The sequence below is a fragment of the Narcine bancroftii genome, chromosome 7 (genome assembly GCF_036971445.1).
Source record: "Narcine bancroftii isolate sNarBan1 chromosome 7, sNarBan1.hap1, whole genome shotgun sequence".
Classification (NCBI taxonomy): Eukaryota; Metazoa; Chordata; class Chondrichthyes; order Torpediniformes; family Narcinidae; genus Narcine; species Narcine bancroftii.
The window spans coordinates 134,600,384-134,625,230 of record NC_091475.1 but is presented as its reverse complement, the minus strand read 5'-3'; the positions used below and the strand labels follow the sequence as shown (position 1 = coordinate 134,625,230).

General features: G+C 38.3%; 2 protein-coding genes across 6 annotated transcripts in view; both read right to left on the bottom strand.

Moving 5' to 3' along the window:
- Positions 1 to 7,070: 7,070 nt before the first annotated feature.
- tex30 (testis expressed 30) lies at positions 7,071 to 11,973 on the bottom strand. The gene is made up of 5 exons (XM_069892412.1): positions 11,925 to 11,973; positions 10,404 to 10,634; positions 9,101 to 9,152; positions 8,810 to 9,015; positions 7,071 to 7,515 (listed from the first exon to the last, which is right to left on the bottom strand). The coding sequence occupies exons 1-5, from the start codon at positions 11,937 to 11,939 to the stop codon at positions 7,330 to 7,332; spliced, it is 690 nt and encodes a 229-aa protein (XP_069748513.1). The 5' UTR covers positions 11,940 to 11,973; the 3' UTR covers positions 7,071 to 7,329.
- Positions 11,974 to 15,050: 3,077 nt separating this feature from the next.
- poglut2 (protein O-glucosyltransferase 2) overlaps positions 15,051 to 24,847 on the bottom strand; it is a 96,444-nt gene continuing 86,647 nt past the window's right edge. The window contains exon 11 of one of the 5 annotated variants that reach the window (XM_069890698.1): positions 15,051 to 15,740. In XM_069890698.1, the coding sequence (XP_069746799.1) occupies positions 15,723 to 15,740 (18 nt within the window). In that variant the 3' untranslated portion in view covers positions 15,051 to 15,722. Of the gene's footprint in view, positions 15,741 to 17,669; positions 17,773 to 24,847 lie in introns of those variants that run through there. The other 4 variants (XM_069890703.1, XM_069890702.1, XM_069890697.1 and 1 more) reach the window with 4 other exon arrangements.

Here is a 24,847-nt window from a genome sequence, read left to right as displayed (position 1 = left end):
GGATGGTGTAATACTGGATCTCCTGTTAGGGAACGAGCTAGGTCAGGTAGCGGACATTAATGTTGGAGAACCAATTGGGTCTAGTGATCATAATTCTGTTAGTTTTAGGGTAGTTTTAGGGAAGAGCAAAAAAGGCTGGAGGTCATAGGGAGGCTTGATTTTCAAGGAATATTGGAAATTTGGTTAGGAGAAAAAGGGAGGTGTACAAGAGGTATAAAGAGCAGGGAGCTGAGAAGTTGAAGGAGGACTACAAGGAGTGTAGAAGGAATCTTAAGAAAGAAATTAGAAAGGCCAAAAAAAGGCATGAAGAGGCTTTGGCTGACAGAGTAAAAATAAATCCAAAGGGTTTCTATAAGTACATTAAAAGTAAAAGATTAGTGAGAGATAAAATTGGACCCCTTGTAGATAGCGAGGGTAGGCTGAGTGAGAAGTCTGAGGAAATGGGGGAAATTTTGAATGATTTCTTTAGGGAAAAAAATGTTGAACCAGTTGAAGTAAAGAAAAATAGTGGGGAGGTCATGAAGCATATAAGGATAACCGAGGAGGTAGTGATGGCTGTGTTAAAAAAGATAAAGGTAGATAAATCTCCCAGACCGGACAAAATATTCCCTAGGACACTCAGGGAGGCTAGTGGACAGTTAGTGGGGCCATTAACAGAGATATTTAGGATGTCACTGGCCACGGGGGTGGTACCAAAGGATTGGAGGGTGGCGCATGTGGTTCCTCTGTTTAAGAAAGGGTCCAAATGCAAACCTGGGAATTATAGGCCTGTAAGTCTGACGTCTGTGGTGGGCAAGTTGATGGAAAGTGTTCTGAGGGATGCTATTTACAAATTTTTGGAGGTACAGGGATTGATAGGGAGTAATCAGCATGGTTTTGTCAGGGGTAGATCATGCTTGACATACCTGATTGAGTTCTTCGAGGGGGTTACAAAAAAGGTTGATGAAGGGAAAGCTGTGGATGTTGTCTATTTGGACTTTAGTAAAGCTTTTGACAAAGTTCCCCACAGGAGGTTAGGAAAAAAGGTGGAGGCATTAGGTATAAATAAGGAGGTAGTGAAATGGATTCAGCAGTGGTTGGATGGAAGGTGTCAGAGAGTAGTGGTAGAAAATTGTTTGTCCAATTGGAGGCCAGTGACTAGTGGAGTTCCTCAGGGTTCGGTCCTGGGTCCACTATTATTTGTTATATATATTAACGATCTGGATGTAGGGGTGGAGAATTGGATAAGCAAGTTTGCGGATGACACAAAGATTGGTGGTGTTGTGGACAGTGAGGTAGATTACCGTAGATTAAAAGGTGATTTAGGAAGGCTGGAGGTGTGGGCTGAGAAATGGCTGATGGAATTTAATAGATAAATGTGAGGTGCTACATTTTGGAAAGGCAAATTTAAATAGGTCATATACATTGAATGGTAGACAATTGAGGAGTGCAGAGCAACAAAGGGGTTTAGGAGTTATGGTAAATAGTACCCTCAAGGCTGATACTCAGGTAGATGGTGTGGTGAAGAAGGCATTTGGAATGTTGGCCTTCATAAATCGGAGTATTGAATTCAAGAATAGGGAGGTTTTAATGAAATTGTACAAGGCATTGGTGAGGCCAAATTTGGAGTACTGTGTACAGTTTTTGTCACCAAATTATAGGAAAGATATTAACAAAATAGAGAGAGTGCAGAGAAGGTTCACGAGAATGTTGACAGAATTTCAGGGTCTGAGTTACAGGGAAAGGTTGTGCAGACTGGGGCTTTTTTCTCTGGAGCGTAGAAGATTGAGAGGGGACTTGATAGAGGTGTTTAAGATTTTAAAAGGGACAGACAGAGTAAATGTGGATAGGCTTTTTCAATTAAGAAAGGGGGAGATTCAAACTAGAGGACATGGTTTAAGATTGAAGAGGGAAAATTATAAGGGGAACATGAGGGGAAATTTCTTTACGCAGAGGGTGGTGGGGATGTGGAATGAGCTTCCGGCAGACGTGATCGAGGCGGGATCATTGGTTACATTTAAGGAAAGACTGGATCGTTACATGGATAGGAGGGGACTAGAGGTGTATGGACCGGATGCTGGTCAGTGGGACTAGGAGGATGGGGATTTGCTACGGCATGTACTAGTAGGGCCAAACTGGCCTGTTCTGTGCTGTAAGTGGTTATATGGTTATATGATATTCAAGTGTACTTGCAGAGAAAAATATAAAAACTTGGCAAGAATTGGCTAAATTTGCAGAGGAATATGCTTTAACCAATGAGTCTAAGTGGAAATCAGGGAAAACATTTCAAAGGAATACTGCTGATAATCCAAGTAGAGTAGAAAGAAAATCTATAAGTGAGGTTAAAGGAAGAGAGGAAGAGAAATGGGTGAAGGAAAATTTTTTTGAGTGTTATTTACCATTATTTTAAGAAGCCAGGGCACATAATAGCAAATTGTCCTGTACTGAAAAGGAAGAAAGAGAAAGGGGTGGTACCAACTGCCTGTGTTCAGAATGAGAAAGTTAGGGATATTTTTAAACCATTCATGACTGAAGGTTTCATTTCTGTTAAAGAAGGATCCAATCAAGTGCCAGTTAAAATCCTGCGGGATATTGGAGCACCCCAATTGTTTGTATTAAGCAACGTTTTGAATTTTGGTGCGGAGACCGATACTGGAGATGTGAATTTAATTAAAGGCATTGGTGCTGAAGCAGAGCCTATACCTTTGCATAGAATAGTGATGAAATCAGACTTAGTTAATGGCCTGGTTACGATAGGGATAAGATCAAGTCTCCCAGTGGATGGAGTTTCTCTTTTGTTAGGGAATGATTTAGCAGAGGGTAAAGTCATACCTGCGATGAAACTCACAAGTAAGCCCATTGGTTTATGAGTCTGAAAAGGATTTGGAAATCTACCCTGCGTGTACTAGAGCCATATCTAGAAAAAAGGTAAAGGTAGAGAAATTCTGTGATGATCCTGTAGTGGAGGCAAGCATTGAGAACAAACCTAAGGATACAGCTTTGCTATTGTCAAGAGAAGAATTAACAGCCAGACAAAAGCATGATCCTGATCTTGCTGGGATAAGAGATAAGATTCTGTCTAACCAGGAACTTGAAACTGTGACATTAGGTTACTTTGTTCAAGATGGAATATTGATGAGAAAGTGGAGACCACAAGTGATACCTGCCAGTGAAAACTGGGCGGTAGTAAGGCAAGTTGTAATTCCCAAAACTTACAGGAATTAAATATTAAAATTGACTCATAGTACACCTTTAGGTGGTCATCTTGGAGTGAAGAAGATGGTAGAAAAGATAAGATGGTAGAAAATTAAGAAAGGATGTTGTGAACTTTTGTAGAACCTGTCACACTTGTCAACTGGTGAGCAAGCCTAATCAAGGAACACCAGTGCCACCTTTACAACACATCCCTGCTTTTGGGGAGCATTTCTCAAAAGTGATAGTGGATTGTGTTGGCCCATTGCCAAAAACCAAAGTGGGAAATGAATATTTGTTAACATTCGTGTGCACAGCTTCAAGGTTTCCAGAGGCTATTCCCCTGAGAAACATTAAAGCAAAGACGATTGTGAAGGCTATGCTAAATTTTTTCACACTGTTTGGCCTACCAAGGGAAATTCAATCGGACAAAGGGAGTAATTTTATGTCTGGAATATTTCAACAGGTGATGCATGAATTGGGTGCCCATCAAATTGTATCATCTGCCTATCATCCTGAAAGTCACGGGGCCTTGGAAAGGTTCCACTTAACTGTGAAAAATATGATGAGGGCTTATTGCGTGGAAAATAATAAAGATTGGGATGAAGGAATCCATTTGTTATTGTTTGCTGATAGAGAGGCAACTCAAGATTCTCTTGGCTTTAGTCCATTTGAGTTGATGTTTGGTCATGAAGTCAGGGGTGCATTACTATTGTTGAAGGAACAGTGGATATATAATGATATGCAATCAAATCTGTTGGATTATGTTTTCAAATTTAAAAACAGATTACATCAGGCTTGCGAGATGGCAAGGAAAATTTTTAAAAACTGCTCAGGGAAAAATTAAAATTCGGTATGATCAAAAAGCAAAAATTAGGGACATTAAACATGGTGACAAAGTATTGATTTTGGTTCCAATGCAGTCAAACCCTTTGAAAGCTCAGTTTTCAGGACCATACAAGATGAAATAAAAAATTAACCAGATCACCTATGTCATTGAGATGCCTGATCATCGAAAAGAGACACAGGTCTGTCATGTGAACATGCTTAAACCTTTAAGAAAATGAGAGACTAGGATTCCAACCAAGGTGCTAGTTATAGAGGAAAGTAAGGAGGAGATAAGTTTCGTGGAAGGTCATGGAGCACAGGAAGTGATAAGCCCCAGGATGGAAATTTCTATAGTTTTGTAAAACTTAGACACCAAGTTAATGCATTTGACTAAATCTGAAAGGGAAGAAATGAAGACATTACTTATGAAATTTAAGGATATATTCCCAGATGTTCCAAGAAGAACTACTGTGGCTTGTCATGATGTGGAGGTCGGTGATGCTAAACCTATTAAGCAGCATCCTTATCGAGTTAATCAGGAAAAGTGCAGATTGTTGGATCAAGAGGTGGATTATATGCTCAAAAATGATATCAGCCGAAAATCAAGTTCAAATTGGAGTTCACCCTGCGTTCTGGTGACTAAGCCAGACGGCTCAATTAGGTTTTGAACAGATTATCGAAAAGTAAACATGGTGACAAAGACTGATGCGTTCCCGATTCCCAGAATAGATGATTGTATAGATAAGGTGGGGAAGGCTAAGTTTCTTACAAAGATTGATCTCTTAAAAGGATAGTGGTGTGTTCCTTTGACAGAGAAAGGCAGGGAGATTTCTGCATTTGTTACACCTTCGGGATTGTATGAGTATAATGTTATGCCTTTCGAGATGAAAAAATGCCCCTGGCACATTTCAGAGAATGATTAATGCAGTAATTCAGGGTTTAGAGCACACAGGAGCCTATATTGATGATTTAGTAATTAGTACGGATACATGGGAAGAACACATGCTTGAATTAGAGCAGTTATTTCAGAGACTGGTGGAAGCACACCTCACAGTGAATTTGCACAAGAGTGAGTTTGGACATGCCACTGTAATTTATCTGGGTTATGTGGTAGGACAGGGACAGGTAGCACCAGTTGGAGCGAAAGTATGGCTATCACTGTGTTCCCTATCCCCAGTAATAAGAAAGCTCTTTGGAGATTTCTAGGTATGATTGGCTACTATCATAGATTTTGTAAAAACTTTGCAGAAATTGCACTCCCATTAACAAAACTACTTGGAAAGAAATAAAAAATTATCTGGTCAGATGCATGCCAGGAAGCGTTTCTGAAGTTAAAGGCCATTTTATGCCATTAGCTTGTACTTGTGTCCCCTAACTTTGAAAAGCCACTCTCTTTAGCCGTGGATGGCAGTGATGAAGCGGTTGGTGCTGTACTGTTAAAGAAGGATGGTGACGGAGTAGACCATCCTATTTCGTACTTCTCAAAAATGTTTAATGACCATCTGTGAAATTATTCAACCATTGAGAAGGAGTTATTAGCGCTTGTTTTAGCATTTTAACATTTTGATGTGTATATTTGTACTGCTCAAAAACCGTTAATAATATATACTGATCATAATCCATTAGTTTTTCTGTCTAAAATGAAAATAAGAACAGACGGTTATTGAATTGGAGTTTACTATTACAAGAGTATGATTTAATTATTACACACATAAAGGAGACGGATAATGTAATAGCAGATTTTTTGTCAAGATGTTAATCTGTGTAGATATGAATCTAATCACATACTTATTGTAAAAAAAATGAAGTGTTTATTTTATTTTATTTATATAATACTTTCATTAAATATTAAAAATTTGTTCTTGTGGACTAAATTTTTTTTTAGCAGGGGAGGTGCTACAGAGTTCTGTGTTGTGTGGTTTTATGTTAAAAAGTGACAGTTTTCCTTTAAGAGCCAAGGTGAAGAAGGTGGACTGCTGAGAGAGTGGGAGATGGACTGACCATGTGCAGAAAATGATCTAAAACATTTCTGGACTTGGACGATAAACCACCACTGGGTGGTGCTGTGGAGTGGAAGAAGGCCCAGAGCATGAGTCATGGCCTGGAGGACAATTTAGAATGTTGGGATTTCAAAAAGGATGAACATTCCAAAGGCAGCCAGAAGGATCAAGTCCAAGAGTGGCTCCTCTCTCTGCAACACAAGACAACTTCGAATTCTGTGCAATCTCTCTCTCTCAAAGATCTTTTGGCTTCAGTTTACCAAACAAACTGAATTTTGTTTATGATCTTTGTTTTGGTTGAGATTGAAGTTTTGTGAGTCGAGTGTGTTTTGTGTTTGTTTTGTGTCTAAGTTTTTCTGTGGGCTGGTTGGAAATATAACTTAGACTTTAATTAGATATGTTATATTTAGGCTGGGGAATTTATTAGTTTTACACTGTTATAGAAATTTGCATAGTGAGCATTGTTATAAAAGGGGGGGGGGAGGTTGAATCAAAGTTTGAAGGTGAATTTTTGTTAATAAAGTAATTGTTCATCTTTACCCCTGTATGATATGCCTTCTTTGTGGTTGCTGGTTTGATCTTGTAACTCTTCTGAAGTCCACAATCTTTTTCTTGGCTTTGCTAACACTGGGCGCAAGGTTGTTGGTGTGACACCACTCAAAGAGCTGATCTATCCCCCTTCTGTACGCTTCCTCATTGCCGCTTGTGATTCTGCCAACAATTGTGGTGTCATCGGCAAACTTGTAGGTAGAACTGGAATTGTGCCAATTCTAAGCTAATAGCCCACTGCTCGACTCATCTGAATCTTTTACCAACTTCTTGTTCAACTAATTTAATAATAAGTTTGGATGCATCTGTTTAGTTTTATTTTAAGAGACCTGTTCAATACTGGATGGTATTTTCATCTATGGAATGTCCATGTAAAAGTCAAGTAGGGAAAGGCTGGTATAAGGAACTTCATCTACAATTTTACAATAACTGATATTACAAAATGAAAAACAAAAACAAGAATAGAGAAAATGTTATTTTGAAAGACATAAAATGCGAGACTGTTTAATCTCATATGCATTTTAATTATTTAATAGCATGTGGATTTCACATACCATGAGTAAATAGTGCACTGGTAAAATTGGAAAGTAATCATTTATGTACAGAAACCCCAACATATCAAATGCAATAAAATTTAGATTTAGTGGTAATCCCTTAGGGTCTATTTTCTTTCAATTAACAATGAACATCAAGGTAAAAATAAAACATCCAATACTTTGAGCTGGGGATTCTCACTATCAAAACCATTCATCGCAACTTATTAGAGTATAAGTTTTGTCTATTAAGACCCATGACCATTAGATTTTTCTTCAATGATCTTCCTTATCCATAAAAGGACTTCATTGTTTATCTCAGCCATGATGTCTTCTGCTGCTCGTCCTTTAACTTCCATTCCATGGCTAGCTCCTTCTACCCAGTGAACTCTGACAGATAGTGGAATTTGGTTCAATACACTTTCTAATAAATCCTGCATGTTTAAATAATTTTAAGATTATTTTAAAAAAAATTCAGTGTAAACTAAAATCAAATAAAAGCATTGTTTTTCAGAATAGTCTTCAAATAAAATACTGGTGTAATTTTACGATGCTCTATTAAAATGTTCCTTTAATTTAACTGATTTATCAATTTATTTATGAAATGGTTTATTTTCTGTTCAGACAAACATTAATTTCTAAGCATTCGGGACAAAATTAAGAGTTCCTTGTGTTCCTATTCTGATTAAGAATTAAACTTACAAAATCTCCATACTATCTCACAATAAAGCATTGAACAACATCCAAGTCGTGCACATTAAAAGGACACCACAATACTAATCTGTCAGAATGAATTTTTAACATAATATATTGCAATTCAAAGGTAATGTGTGAAAATATTGTATGGTAGGAAAAGGGGACTGGATTAAATGACAAAACAATTATAAACTTACTGATCTTAAAACACTACAGCACAGTCCTTTCCGCCAACAATGTCTATGTTGACCATCATTTTAATTTAATTTAATTTAAATTAAACCTATTCACCTATGTATGGTCCTTATCCCTCTCTCCGTCTGTTCATGTGTCTGTCAAAATGGCTCCTAAACAATGCTCTCATATCTGCTTCCACCACCTCCCATGGACCTTGCAATCCACATCCTTCCTCCTCAATGAAAGATGCTGATCTTGAATTAAGACCAGTTTGTCTTTGAACAACTCACATATCAGATGTGGACTTACTAAAGGACCATTTCTCCCCATCTACTCTCAAATATTGTTGCATCTTGTAGGGTGATAACCCATTATAATAATATTTTTCCATCAATATCATTAAAATACTGTAAATTAATGCAAAGCACTCTAATGGTTACCATTCACTGAATCTAATTTGTTAGACCAGTGGTTCTTAACCTTTTTCTTTCCACTCACATACCACTTTAAGTAAGGTGCTCTGTGATTAGTAAAGGATTGCTCAAGGTGGTATGTGGTGGAAAGAAAAAAAATTGAAAACCACTGTTTTAGTCGTATCTAATTGACTTGTTATGTGCATGGTTTCATAACTCCAAAGGAAATGGGCCAATGACAATTTTTCTCAAGCAAAATATTTCAGTAACAATTGGGACTAGAGCAATGATTCTTAACCTTCTCTTCCACCTCACATTCCACCTTAAGCAATCCCTTACTAATCACAGGATACTAATGACATAGGGATTACTTAAAGTGGTATGTGAGTGGAAAGAAAAAGGTTGAGAACCACTATGTTAGACAAATTGTTCTTTAACTTACTTTCTTACACATTTCATCAGCTGATCCAGAAATCAGAAGGATTGGATGGCGTATGAGAAGCAGGTCCTCTGCTCGAAGCTTATTGTGCTGTTTTGGAGGATGTAGTGGATAAGACAGACAAATGAGACCTTTTACAAAAACTTCATCCATGGTATCCCTGGACTGTTTAACAATACAGGCAGCAGCTCGAGATCCCATGGAACGACCTAAATAAGAAAGGTCTTTTTTAATGCATCACAATATTGATCATTAATTGTTCTCATTGAAATTACATGCAAAAAATTCACTTACCCCCAAGAAACCAGCTTTTTACTTTATATTCCTTTGAAGATTTTAAATAATCCTGCAATAATTATAATGAAATATGCCAAATTACTATTGAGCTACAAATTTGTGACTTAAGAAAACTATTATATCTTAGTGATTAAAATAAGCAAAGTGGATGGTTCCAGTTCCAATAAGTCAGTATTTGAAAGTAAAACACGAAAGTCTACAGACACAGTGCTTGAAAAACACAACACTGGAGAAACTCAGGTCAAAGAGTGACTTTATAGAGCAAAGATAAAAATACATAACCAACATTTTAAGCTTGAGCCCTTCATCAAGGTATGGAAAAATGTCGGCAGGCATCTGAAATAAATGGGCAAGGGGGGAGACATAATTGCAAATGCAGGAGGTAAAAGGTGGAGAAGGGAGGGATGGCTATACAAAGGACACATATATGCTACTGAGATTTTCCTGCACTGTGTTTTGCAGTCAGTATTTAGTTTTCGAAATTCACCTAGGATGGGTGACAACACATTCAGATTACTCAACCTTCTATAGGAGCTCTATTGAGACCATCCTGGCTGGCTGCATTATAGTGTGGTACAGTTGCTGCAGAGAAAGGGATTTGAAGTCAATCTACAGGACCATAGAATGGCAGAGAGGATCACTGGAGTCTCTCTCTCCCACCCCCCAATCAATGTGATCTAGCAGAATCGTTGTCTGTAGAGGGTGGGCAAAATCATTGAGGACCCCTTCCACCCTGCACACAGCATCTTTCAGCTGCTCTCATCAGGAAAGAGATGTAGAAGTATCAGAGCCAGCACCACCAGGCTGAAGAACAGCTTCTTCCCACAGACAGTGAAAATGCTGAACGACCAAAGAAACTGCTCACACTAACTATAAAACAATATTTGTATAGATGAAATACTTGCCCTGCATATTCATTGTTTGTCTGCATGTGTGTTATGTCTGGTTGTGTGTCTGTATGTTTGCACTGAGGACCAGAGAACGCTGTTTCGTCGGGTTGCACTTGTACAATCAGATGAAAATAAACTTGATTTGAGGTTAGGATGGAAAACTCAAAACTCTGCAAAATATGCACGAACATTGCTCCAAGAGTGCATTGCCATGGTGGTGATGAGATAGTCCCATAAGCTGGTGACATTCTTTATTTTCCTAGTCATATTTTTCACTTAAATAATGAGAGATTGGATGAAGTATCTGAGGGCCAGAGCCTGTGAAGCAGTAAATACAAAATCATTAAAAATGAACATTCACTAAATTTGTCAGAATATTTTTAAACAGTAAAATACATTAACAATCTTACCACAACTGTCCTGTAAGCCCTGATTCTATATGTTATGTTGAGTCCTTTGCAGGTGAACCTAAGACATACTATCCCATTAGATGCAAGGAACTCTGTCATGGAAACCAGCTGATGGAAATTCATGTCTCCACCTGCACCATGAGTGAGGATCACTCCATATGTGACAGGAACATTAGGAATTGTGTAGATTGCATCCAGACTTTTCCCCCCAAATGGTATTTTCATTTTAACCTTAAAAAAATGAAAGCATAAAATTGCCATTTTTGTTAAATGTATGGTACAATAAAATTTCAGAACAAACCAAGAACACTAAAGTACAATGTAATTCATTCACAACTTATACTCTGAGAATAATACACAATGGTTTTTGCATCAAAAATAGCATCGCAACACTGAAGTAAAATGAATATTGAGGAACTTGTCTTTCAGAAAATATTTTGTTTTTCCCCATTATCCCTCAGATAACATACTGCATATGTTTCTACCTAGATCATCAAATTATCTCATTATTCAGAGAAATCCCCTTTCAGCATTCCTGATGAATAGCAAGTTTTGAAGTTCAATATTAACTTTTTAAAAAATGTTGATTTCTTCTGTTATTCTGTAAAACATGTTCTTCTTGGCAGCCAGTATGAGGTGAAATAACTTATTAATATGCATCTGATGGTTCAGTCCAGTTTTCTAGATCAAAGTAGGCAAATATTTTTCTGACAGAAATAAAGCAGTTATATCATTAATATTAAAGTTTTCATTGGAAAAGATGCAATAAACTTGGGAAACAGTTTGAGAATGAATGGCAATTTTTAAAAAAATCCAAAATGTAATTCAATGGAAATGTTTTGGGCCTGGTAAGTTCATTTCATTGTAGCGTCCCTAACAGGTGCTGGACTGTGGAGAGGGAACAGAGGAGCAGATCTTGCTGGATTGCTTCTCCATCATTTAGTGATGAAAGGGGAACAACATTTTCACTCATATTTGCTTGGAAATATAATAGTTGTAGAATGTGGGTTTTTTTCCCCCCCAATTGATTGCTAATTAAAATTCTTGTTCAAATAAGATAAAAATTTCATCGAGGCTGTGGAAGGTACTTTCACCACTTCAAGCTCATAACCGAATCATCTTAATGTAGGTTGATGAGAATACATCTCAGACAACTTAAATGGCTCAAAGTACAAACACTGATCAGACTGTTCAATTTATCCAACCAGAAGTACCTTCTTCAGATCCCACCCATAACTGGCCTGGTTTATTCCTGTACCGTGACAATAAACAACTCACTGGAGTTGCCGAAGTGGTTAAGCAGCTGACTGAATCCGAATTCTGCAAGGCCAGCCGCAAATGTTCATAGATGCATTGGTCCGAGGACACATTAACACCAGTCTTTAAACCCCATTACCAGGGTTAATGACTTTATCAATCACCCATACTCCCCCCACCCTCCCGCTGAAACCGTGCAACAATTCAGTCGCAGAGCAAATGGTTCGAAAGATTCCTATGTCAAGAACAATGAAAGGTGCACACCGTTTCAAACATCATCTCCCGCAGTGGAATCGCGCTCAACAAGTCTCCTGCCCGGTCACAACTGCGCATGCGTACCCACTGCAATGCCATTGGGCAAACCACACGTCAATGATCTCTGAATAGGGCAATTTCTAACAGCAAGCGCAGCCTCACCAACGATTTCTACTTGGCAGTAGAATAATATTCGCGGGCATTGTAAACAATTGATAAAGTATTTAATATTTGTAGTTCATAAGAAGGGAATTATTTTATTACGTTTTGAAGTCTGGACTTGATATTTCTATGCTTTTTTTGAGCGTTGGTTTCTATTAATTACATTTTCATGTTTTTTTTGCCTTATTGTAGATTTTTTGCACGATGCTTTTAAAATCGATAACCCAAAAATTGCATATTTATATTTAAATTTAAAGGACTCTGGAGTTATTTAGTAAAATCGAACTTCTGGGTATCTCGAACGCCCAATAGCAGTTCTAACTTCTTGTATCAAAATCTGGATCCCCCATACAAAGTTGTCTTCAAAATTAGCAGCTGAAAAACAGTTGCACATGGCTGTATAAAATGATCTTATTAATTTATCAATATGCCATACTTTTCAATCGAGGTCATAATAATATTAACGGGAATTTTCTTTGGCTTGGCTTCGCGGACGAAGATTTATGGAGGGGGTAAAAAGTCCACGTCAGCTGCAGGCTCGTTTGTGGCTGACCAGTCCGATGCGGGACAGGCAGACACGATTGCAGCGGTTGCAAGGGAAAATTGGTTGGTTGGGGTTGGGTGTTGGGTTTTTCCTCCTTTGCCTTTTGTCAGTGAGGTGGGCTCTGCGGTCTTCTTCAAAGGAGGCTGCTGCCCGCCAAACTGTGAGTTAACGGGAATAATAGCACCACAATAGCACAGCAAGTACAGCTGCCGCCTTACAGGAATCCTGATTTCCTTTTGAAATCTCTGTTTGGAAATTTACACAATCTTATGAGGTTACCGTGAATTCATGTGGCTGGAGAGTGCCCAGGCAGAAAATAAGGTGGTGCTCCTCCAATCTGCAGGTGATCAGAGTGGGAAAATACATAAGGCCATGGACAGACGTGAGCTTGAAATGGTTGGTAACTGGGAGGTTGTTGACGGAGAGGAGGAGCTGAGCGAAGTGAACTCGCAATCTGCGACCAGTTTCTCCTGTAACAAGCCCAGAGGACCCCAAAACCCAGCAGCAATTGAAATTCACCAAGACAAATCGTTTCTTAAACAAAAGTTGCTTTTAATTTTCTTTAAACATGAAAACAGGATCAAACTTTAACTTATTACTATTAACTTGACATAACCCCCTAATTCTAAGTGCACGTGTATGTAATGTGTATACTTTCAGGAAAGTTCTTTGCTTTAACAGTCCAATCATTCACTTCTCCAAGTTTACCAGTATCAGGCAATTCTTATACTGTGCACAGAATTTAACATTTTTGAATTTTCACCAGGCTATGGTGCTTAAAGTTAAATGGTTACCACTTAGGAAGATTCTTGTTGGTTTCAGAGAGAGGTTTGTTGGTTGTACAAACACAAATTGATTTCCTCTGATGAGTAACTTCAGTGTCTTGCTGAAGAAACTTGCCCCATTATGGGTTTTCAAAATGATAACCTCTTCTTCCAGGACACCACAAGTCACCTCTTGTTTTCCTTACTTCAGGGGAAACACTGTAACCAGCCATTTCCTCTTGTAAGGATTTCAAGGGTTTTCAACAGGCTGAACTCAGAACTCACAGCCTGTCTTCAAAATGGGGTTTTCAACAAGCCTGCCAGCTTGCCATGTTCCAGCCTCCAAAAGCTTCTGCAGAACTGACTTCTCTCTCCTTCTAAGAGAAATCCTGTTTTATTCTTTCTCTCTGCTTGTAAAATTAAACTTCTCCCAAGGCTCCAAACCAATCCTTGATAGATCTTTATCAGCACTTGAGCACATACTTCTCCATTTGCATCTTTCCAAAGCAGATCCATTGTCTCTGCAAAGTAATGGTGCCTGAATGTCTGGCTTCAGTAAAGCTCTTACACTTCACATCTCATTAAAACTGCAATTATCTGTTTGTGAAGTGACCTACTCTAACCCCCCACAATCTATCTCTTTTAAAAACATATTTATTTATAAAATATAACCCATAACACTCCAATGTAGAGAAGACCACAAAGGGAGTACCAGATGCAGTAAATAAGCCATGTGGATGTACAAATGAAGTGTTGCTTCACATGGGGCTGTGGACCATGGTGAGGGAAGAGGAGTTGCAACTCCTATGGCTGGGGGGCAAGGAGTTGATAGGTGGGGAGAAGGAAAAATGTGTCTGGTGGTGGGATCCTGTCATGCCAGAAATTCCTGAGGATACCTCCTCTCTGTTCGCCACAACACACTTCCTCACTATCCGCAGCAGTCACACTCCCAGATTCACACATCTGTCCATGGCCTTGTGTACTATCCCGCCCTGACCACCTGCAGAATGGAAGAACAACACCTTATTTTCCATCTGGGCACTCTCCACGCAGGTGGCCTTAACGTTGATTTCTCTGCTTTCTTCTCCTCGCTCTTTCATCTTTCCAGTTCTCCCCTCCCTTCCTATTACCCACCCAGCCATCCCTCCTCTCCCTGATTGCTGCTTTCCCCTCCCTTTTTTCTCCACCTATCATCTCCTGTCTGCCACCCTCCCCCAAACTTTTTGTTTGGACACCTGCTGGCATTCTCTCATACCTTGATAACCAAAATGTCGGTTATGTATTTTTATCTTTGATACATAAAGGACACTGTTTGTTCTGCTGAGCTTCTCCAGAATTTCATGTTTTTATTTCTACCACAGTATCTACAGATATTCGTGATTTACCATGTGGCAAGCAATGCCTGTCCAGGATTGGCCTGTACAGCCTCTCCAGGACGCACATATCAAATCCCGCAAACTGATTGAAAGGAACCATCATCATCCTTGGATGGATAGTCAGAAGATATACATACATTTATAATATTTTATTTTATAAATTCAGAATTTCACAATTGACTCCAAAATTTAAAAATAAATTCATGAGGTAATATTGATAATGAAAACAGGAGACAAAGGGAATTTCGCTTTTATTTTAAAAAGATTAAAAATCAGCTAACTACATCATAATATCAAATATTTTAACAATGTTATAAAAGCATCATTGGTCACAACATTCTTTGATCAATTGTGCTGATTATCAACACAAATTAATATCTGTAAATATGCAATAAGAAAATGTACAAATATATTGAGGTCTTATACTGACATAACCTAGTTGAAACTGACTCAATCAAACCAATAGTTATTCAATGTCAAAACTTCAGGTATCTCCTTTCAATGCAATCACATGTGGACAACAATGCAGCTAATATAAATAGATCCAGAAAAACAAAATAGCATTACACTGTCCTTAAGAAGTTTCAGTTTCCAATTCATGAACCTTTACAGTCATACTCATTTATGTGGAACTTAAATAATTACATGTGCTTTCAACATAACATGTTATGTTAGAATTAATCATATCTCTGCTTTTTATTTCAGAAAAAAAGTATTTTAGTGGCTATAGATTAATAAGCAAATATTTTATGCAGGTAAATAGCAGTTTTGTGGCAACCATGAGGTATATCCTTTTAATAATTAACCATCGATTATTAGATGCACTTTATAGCAGCTTGCACAAAATTTTCTGAATGTTCTCGAACATCATAGTATTGAATCATAGTATTGATACAGTTATACTGGAATCTGATGCACCACATAATCTAGTTGTTCTATTGAGCTCTTCTTCACTTTCAGGTCAAAGTTCATCTCTGGACTGAAAATAAAATTTTGTAAACAATTTAAGCGTCCATCATTAGTGGGAAGACATCAATTTTCCTGTAAACTTGTGGACCAATTCAAATTGATGTTAAAGTCCATCATAAGAAGCCATGAAACTCTCTCATTAAAAAATATTTATTTTTAACGTAACAAATAAGAATACATGTGACTCAAAGCTGTGGAAAAATTTGGAAGCAGTAATCATAACACACTTTCCCAAACCAGATTAAATGAAGGAAATCACAAAAAAAATCATAAACAATGGAAAAGTTGGAAGTATACAAATCAAATTTGTTTCAGTTAGGAACAAAAAAAATATCAATAATATTTGGGTTCCATTGAGACATGAGGACATTTTTTAAAATTGGAAATAATATTAGAATATTTTGAAGTTGATTGATTCCAAGAAGATAATAGAAGGAAAAGCTAGAATATACTGGATATGTTGAATATGCAGGAAAGCTACAAAAGAATTTAGAAAAGTTTATATGAATAGATAGCAGTGAAAAACAGACAACAATTAAACAACTTTTGGTAAACACGGTGATAGTAATTGGGCAATGAAGGTATGAATAAGCCCATTTAGATTGTGTTAGTGGTCCACCAACTGAAAACCTACTTGAAGGACAAATTGGGAAGCAGACTGAGGTTACCAGAAGGAAGCAATTTGGAATATGTGATTACAGACACAATGATAATTAAAAGATTTATAACAAACATGTACATCAAACTGCAAAAGAGAATGAGAATGAGGAAACAAGCTGTAAACCCAAACAAAAATGGGAACAAGATGTAAACAAAGATAAAGAATGAAACATGGGAAAAACTATGCTCTGGAACTATGAGAAATACAATAAACATGAGGTTACGCATGATACAATATAATTGGTTACACAGGCTATACACCACGCCCCAAAAGTTAAATAAATGGGACCCAACAGTATCAGACAGATGTTTTTGCTGTAAGAAGGAAACGGGAACAACAGTACATGCAATTTGGGCATGTGAGAAAGTGCAAAAGTTTTGGGAAGATCTAAATCAGGTATTAAATAAAATCACAAAAAGCAACATACCAAAAAATCCAGAGATCTTTCTTCTAAGTAATATAAGAAGTAAAGAACTTGGCCTCGATTTGGATGGAGCACAAAAAAGATTTATTATGATAGCCCTAGCTGTAACAAAAAAATGTATTATGCCAACCTGGAAATTAGAAGATAGCCTGAGAATACAGCAATGGTACATAGAAATGAATAAATGTATTCCATTTGAAAAAATAATATATAATTTAAGAAATAACATCACAGTTTTTGAACAAATTTGGGAACCGTACATGGAACACAACAGAGAAGTCCTACCACAGACCTCCACCACCTAAAATGACAGGAGAAGAAGACGAAATGAACTGACCCAGTATGTAAAAGTAGAAGACACAAATTTCTTGTTCATTTTCATTGTGTGATGAGATTGTTTAATGGTTTTAATGTATCATATAGGTTGAACGTTGAGTGGGTGGGGAGGGGGGGGGTGAAGGAGGGAGGGAAGGGAGGGGTGAAAAGGGGAGAAAATGATTCTGTGTATATTCAAGAGGGAAATGTTTGTCTGTATTTTGGCTAGTATGGTTCATAGTGCGAAAAATTTAAAAAAAATTTAAAAGTTTGCAGATGACACTACACTACAGAGAAAAGGGGGAAAATCTCATGATGTGGTGCAAGACAATCAACCCGAGTCTCAACATGAACAAGACAAAGGAGATGATCGTGGACTTCAGGAGGACCAGGAACGACCACCCTCTGTTACACATCAATAACTCCGCAGTAGAGAGTGGAGAGCACCAAGTTCCTTGGAGTTCATTTAACTAGTGACCTATCATGGACACTCAACATCTCATTTGTAAGGAAGGCGCAACAGCAACTGCACTTCCTGAGAAGACTGAAGCGGGCAAGGTTACCAGCCAACATTATGTCACTCTTCTACAGGAGCTCTATCTTGACCGTCCTGGCTGGCTGCACCACGGTGTGGTATGGTTGCTGCAGAGAAATGGATTGGAGATAAGAGTGGTAGATAGGATCACTAGAGTCTCTATCTTATCTAGCAATGTGATCTACCGGGATCATTGTGAAAAAATTGGGGAAGAGATACAGGAGTATCAGAGCCAGCACGACCAGGCTGAGAAATAGCTGCCTCCCATGGGCAATGAATGAACATACACACCACCCCCTGAGAACGCTGTTTTGTTGGGTTGTACTCCTACAATGAGATGACAATAAACTTGACTTGATTGCATAAATAAATGCAACGTTCACTAATGAAATACAAAAAAAAAGCCCATTTAGGTAAAAGGGAAAATTGTAAAGTAGAATGAGAGAATATTGAGTAAATGAGTTTAACATTTACACTGTTAAAATACCAAGAGTTGAAGTAGAATGTTTATAAATGTTACATAAAGAGAGAAAGTTCTGAAGAAATTACTTCAATTTAGATTTGACAAATCTATTAGAATGTCATGGTTTAGATTCAAGCTGCCCACATCATCGAAGGAAATGGTGGAAGCTCTCACTATTATTTTCAAAATTTATTTGTAAAGCAGCATATCTAAATTTCACAGCTTAAGGTTCTAGAGAATGTAATCAGAATGCATCCACCATCCCACTCTCCATTTTTGAAAGATGTGACACAATGTTTGGGAACAAAGGATAAAAAGTTTTGATTTTTTCTCTAAAGATCACTTGGTAGTTTGTAGATTAGTACATTAGTACATTAGTACAGTTGTTGATTCAATCATATCAGTCAGGGAAGGGAAACTAATGAGGAAAGATTCTAAGAAAGAGGTAAATGCAGATGAAGAGAGGAAGTGAGCTTTTTCAGTTTAGACATCCCTCACAGAGACTTCACAGTGGAGCAAGCCAATAGAGGGAAACAAGAAAATCTGCAGATGCTGGAGTCCAAAGCAGTACCCTCTAAAGAAGTAAAACACAAAAGTCTGCAGACACCATGGTTGAAGTAAAAACAGAATGCTGGAGAAACTCAGCAGGTCACGTGGGGTACTTTATATTGCAAAGCTAGATACATAAACAATGAATCAGCCTTGAGCTCTTCATCAGGGTATGGAAATTGTTGGCAGGCTCCCGAACAAAATGGTAGGGGGGAGGAGCAGTGGGAGGAGCACAGTCCCAAAGGCAGGAGGCAATAGGTGGATAAGGGAGGGAGGGCAGACCAGCAAGCAGGGGGAGGAAGGATAGATCTGTGAATGGAGAGGGAAGAGGTAGAGAGCTGGAGGCAAGAAAGTAAAGGAAAAGGGAAGGGAGGGAGAACAGAGCATAGGCTAGCAGAAATCAGAGAAGTCAATATTAATACCATCCGGTTGGAGAGTGCCCAGACAGAAAATCAAGTGTTGTTCCTCCAATTTAAGGGTATTCTTGGGATAGTGCATTAGGCCACAGACAGACATGTGAGCATGGGAGTGGGGCACGAAATTAAAGTGGTTGGCCATTGGGAGATCCTTGTCACTGTAATGGATCTGTGTTAATATGAATCCTTAGTTTAATATTCAAACTATATTTTTATCTAGATTTGGTTTAATAAGTTAGTTTAGGCAGTTACAGGGGCACAAAGACAACACATTAGCATTTTAAACACACTTGGTTCTCTGAAATAGAAGACAGAAGCCAGTTTGAGATGAAAATGGATGCTAATTGAAGTTAGAGTCAAGAAGATTTATATTGGTTCTTGAGATATTGGAAACAATAGGTGTTAGTTCAGAAGCACCTGCATAAACACACGGCCATTTTAGTTCTGAAGAAAGCAGACTTCTCGGAGACATGTGGACTTGAATGGTTTTACCACATTTGTGTCAAAAACTTCATGAGCTTCAAAGACAGAAATGATGTCACATATCATGTGACTTGAAAAAATGGGCTAGAAATATATTATCGAATTCAGACATTTTTGGATCAGTTCAGTGTGACGAATACAGAAATCAAAACCCTGTAACAGGGGTTGGAACCTTGTGAAAGACAGGGTTGAATTGCAGTAATCAGAATTGGTTCTGTTGTGTGTTACTCTTGGAAAAAGGGGATCACAGAATAAGTGGTTTTTGAAATAAGGAGGACTGCTTTGCTTTCTCTTTGGAAAAGAGGACAGAATTCTACTGGGTCCATTTTTGTATGGCTACTTCGTTTAACCCTTGTCTGGGTTTGTGAATTCATCGTGAAAGAAAATAGTCTCTTTGAAAAAAGGTCAGGTTCTTTGTGTGGAAAACAGATTCCAAAAACTTCAAACAAAGAAGGCTTTGTTGTGAGTGAGGAAACAGGTTTGGTAGGTGCCAAAGGCAAGGACTCTGAACACAGTTTTAACAGGGAAGTATTTTATTTACAAAAGTCAAGAGTGGGAAATAGTAACTGATGCAACACACACACACACACACACAAAGAATGAGTACAAACAATGATCAAGGAAATATCACTATAATGCCCCACCACCTCTTGACTCAGTGCAGGCAAGGCTCTGTGCTATAAGGGACACTAATTAAATACTCCCAAATCTCTTAACAGTGCATATCTTATCAACAGTTTCTCCAGCATCCTCTACATTTCTAGGCCTGGAGTGAAGCAGGGTGGTCCCAAGCTGACGAAGAAAAAGAGCAAAGAGCACATGGCACCTTTATAGTGCTGGAGGGTCCAGCACAGATCATTTACAGGAAACCAATGGCTCAGTGCCAGGAGGGTTTATCCAATTACACAGCCAATGGCCCAAGGCCAAGAACAGGCAGGCTAGAGTGTGTAGTCCAGGTAATTTACATGGAGCTAACAGCAAGATGTCAGATGGAACAAAACCTTGATTGGCAGATGGTGTGTCCTCTGACTAGGTAGGGGGCAGTTCTGTCACGTGACAGCCACAACCCTTCCCAATACAGGCTTGATCCTGGAAAAACAGGAATTGTATTCTCCTTTTCACAGGAGGTACATTGGTGGCTCAAAAGACGGTAATTTCTATTTAAAGAACATCTCTCAAGACCTCTCAGGAAAAGAATTGTGAGTAAAGAGGCCTGAAGATATGATGATTATAAACACTTTATAATTATTTATGAATTGAAAATTTATGACCTTCAGGCAAGACTAAATGATGCTAAAGTTTTAAAAAGTTACTTTTCAGAGTGGAACTTTAATTTTACACACACATATTTTACATATGCGCATAGTGGGGTTAAATTTAGAGTTAAGTTTAGAGATAAGTATGAAATGTTATGTTATTGATAGTTTAAAAAAAAAATATTATTTTGAATTTACCTTTGTCTGGTGAATTTTCCATTGCTGTTCATTTGTTAGTGAAAACAAAGTTTCTTTGTCGCAAACAGAAATTAAAAGGGTTGTTAGTTCGTAACATCACTGATGAGGACAGAGTGAAGGTGTTCAGCGAATCGATCTCCTTGTCTGCATCCAGTCTTCCTGATGTAGAAAAGCCCACAAAGGGAATACTGGATGCAGTAGAAAACTCCCTTGTGCAACACTTCGCTGCCAACTTTGACACAGATTTCAAATTCATCTGGTATAATGTTTATGCTTGCTCTTGCCCCACAGAACTAGTATCATCTTACCTCGACTCCATATTTTTTCCTCTGAAGCCATCACCAGCTACATCTATGATATCTCACATGGTCTCCATCTTGTCAATGACTTCCAATTCCCTGAACTTGACTGCCTCATTTTCATTATGGACATCCAATGCCTTTACACCTCCATCCCCATGCAAAAGGTCTCAAAGCCCTTTGTTTCTTTCTTGACAAGAGTCCTAACTAGACGCCCTCCACCAACTTGCAGAATTTGCCCTCACTCCTAATGACTTCTCTCTTGACTTATCCTACTTTTTTCAAATGTAAGGAGTAGCCATAAGTACCCACATGGGTCCCAGCTGTGCTTGCCTTTTTGTGGGCTTTGACGAGCAATCCATGCTGCATCCCTACACAGGCAAAGCCCCTCAACTCTTCTTCTGCTATATTGACGACTACATCAGAACTGCCTCAGGCACCCAAGATGAGCTCATCAACTTCATTCACTTCGCTGCCAACTTCCATCCCATTCTCAAATTTACCTGGTTCATCTCTGGCAATACTCTAACCTTTCTAAATCCCTGTCTCCATCTCAGTTTTCCACAGATATATTCTACCAACCCACTAACTCTCACAACTACCATGACTGTACTTCTTAACTCCCAGTCCCCTTCAAAGATTCTGTTCCCTTTTTATGCAATTTTTCCATCTCCATTGCATCTGTTCCCAAGATGAGGTCTTCACCTCCAGATCATCTGAGATCTCTGTCTTTTTCTACAAACATGGCTTTCCCTCCACCACCATCAACTCAGACCTCACCCACATCTCCTCCATTTCCCACTCAGCTGCTCTGGTCCCCTTTACCCGCAGATGTAACAAACACAGGATTTTCCTTGTCCTGACCTACAATCCCCTCTGTAATTCATCCTCCGTAATTTCTGCCACCTACAACATGATCTCACTGCTAGACACATCTTCCCCTCTTTTCCCCTCTTCACCTTCTGTGGACATTGGTCCCTCTGTGACTCTTGTTCACTCATCCTTCCCCACCAATCTCCACCCACCCCCCCCACCACCCACAGGTATCTTCCCCTGTGGCTGCAGCAAGTACCACACTTGCACCCACACCTCCTCCTTCACCATCATTCAGGGCCCCAAACAGTACTTTCAAGTGAAGCATTGTGTATCTGTGAGAGTGATCTACTGCATCTGACGCTCCCTTGTGGTCTTCTATACATCAGAAAATCTAGTGCAGACTGGGAGATTGCTGAGCACCTTCTCAATGTCCGCATCAGTGACAGGAATCTCCCAGTGGACAACCACTTTAATACCACACCCCACTACCATGCTCACACCTTTCCAAGGCCATCTGTGCATTGGATGCACTTGACTTTCCATCGAGGCACTCCAAACAGATGGCATTAATATCAACCTTTCTGGTTTCTACTAGCCTACTCTCCATTTTCCCTCCCTTCCCTTTCCTTTTGTCTTCTTTCTTACAGCTCTCCACCCTCTTCCCTCTCCAATAACAGAGCCAACTCTCCTCCCCTTGCTTGCTGGTGTGCCTTCCTAACTTATACATAAATTACCTCCTGCCTTTGGGATCATGCTCCTCTTCCTGTTCCTCCCCCTTGCCATTTTGTTCAGGCACCTGCTGACATTTTTTTCATACCTTAATGAAGGACGTAAGCCTGAAACATTAGTTATCAATTTTTATCTTTGCTACATAAAGAATACTGTTTGACCTGCTGAGTTTCTATAGCATTGCATTTTTACACTCTAAAGTTCTCCTCCTCTCTTAATAGGAGTTCTGAGATTCTCTCTCATTGCTCTCAAGCTCTACCCTCTCAATCCTCTTTCTCCCTCTTCAGCACTCCACCCCCTTCCCTTTCTTCTCCTATCAAAGAGCTGCCTTTCTTAGCCCTCTGAACTTTCCCCTATCATTTCTCAACTTCTTTCCCTTCGACCTCCCACCTGTATCCACCTCTTACCTGTTCACCTGTGTTTCTCTGTCTTCTCTTCCAACTTCCTACCACCCACATCTCCCACACCACCCACCCCCCCACCCATTCCACCTTTTTATTCTGAGTTTTGGCATTCCTAAAGAAGGGTTCAAAACTTTCTATGAATGTTACATAACCTGCTGAGTTTCTTCGATATTTTTGTGTACTGCAATCTACATTTACCTGTTTTTTAAAACATTTTTTAGAAATTCCAAATTATTAGAGGTGGCACTGATTCATTGCAGTAGCAGCAGCATCAATGGTGCAGACATGAATGTGCAGAATAGGGGAATCAACGAAGGTACCAACATCAATTCAATCAGATTTTGTATTAAACAATATTTGGGAATTAATGTTAATACTGACTACCAAAATTTATATTCACTTAATTATCTTCCTTTAATGAAGAAGATTAAGGCAGATTTAGTTAAATGGAAAGATTTACCTTTGGGTTTCTAAGGAAGAATTAATACTATAAAAATGAATATTTTTCCTCGTATACAATATTTATTTCAATCAATTCCTTGTTGTTTACAAAAAAGATTTTTTAAGGATTTATATAAAGTAATTAGGGATTTTTTGTGGAAAGGAAACTTTCCTAGGGTGGCGTTGAAAAAATTGATGTGGGATTTTCAATTTGGAGGGTTACGGCTACCTAACTTTCAATTTTATTATGAAGCAGCTCAATTTAGATTTCTTAGCGCATTAATGGCCACACAAGATACGCCTAGTTGGGCACAGATAGAATTGGCAGTTATTTCTGAAAAATTTTCGAATGAATTTTTATTTCGATGGAATAAAAATTTGTTACGAACTTATGATGTACCAATATTGAAACATTTAATGAATTTATGGACAAGTAAATTACATAAAATGGGATTGAAAAATAAGTGGTCGGGAAGATTACCATTATATAATAATCAACTTGTTCCTTTCACGGTATCTAATACTATTTTGAAACAATGGGAGGAGAAAGGAATACATAATTTATCTGACTGTTTTTTAGAAGGTCATTTTTGTTCTTTTGTAGAATTGCAAAAGAGATTTGATATTAGTGGTTATTCTATATTTGTGTATTATCAGTTAAGATCTTTTGTAAAACAGGTATGCGGTCGTCAAATGAATTTACTGTCTGAAACTGATTTTGAGAAATATGTGCTCTCATTTCCAAAAAAGGGTTATATATCAGGTTTGTATCGTATTTTATTGGAAAGTGAAAGTAAAATAGATTGGGATAAAGATAAAATGAAATGGGAAAAAGATTTAAATTTAACAATAACTCAAGAAGATTGGTCTGAAATCTGCCGTAATAGTGTTGGAAAATTGATTAATGCTAGATTGGCGATGATTAATTATAGTTTTATACATCAATTATATTTAACACCCGAAAAATTAAAAAAATTTGGTTTTAGTAAGTCAGATCTTTGTTTTCGTTGTGATCAGGTTTCTGGTACTTTTTTACATGGTGTTTGGTTGTGTGATCGGTTACAACAATTTTGGAAAGGTATTCAATCTGTATTTAATAATCTATATAATCTTCATATTGTATTAGAC

Coding starts and splice junctions, on each gene's coding strand:
- tex30 (XM_069892412.1), bottom strand. Junction 9,153..10,403: donor GGGCTTACAGGACAGTTGTG/GTAAGATTGTTA, acceptor TAATTATTGCAG/GATTATTTAAAATCTTCAAA. Junction 7,516..8,809: donor CTGATGAAATGTGTAAGAAA/GTAAGTTAAAGA, acceptor TTAAACATGCAG/GATTTATTAGAAAGTGTATT.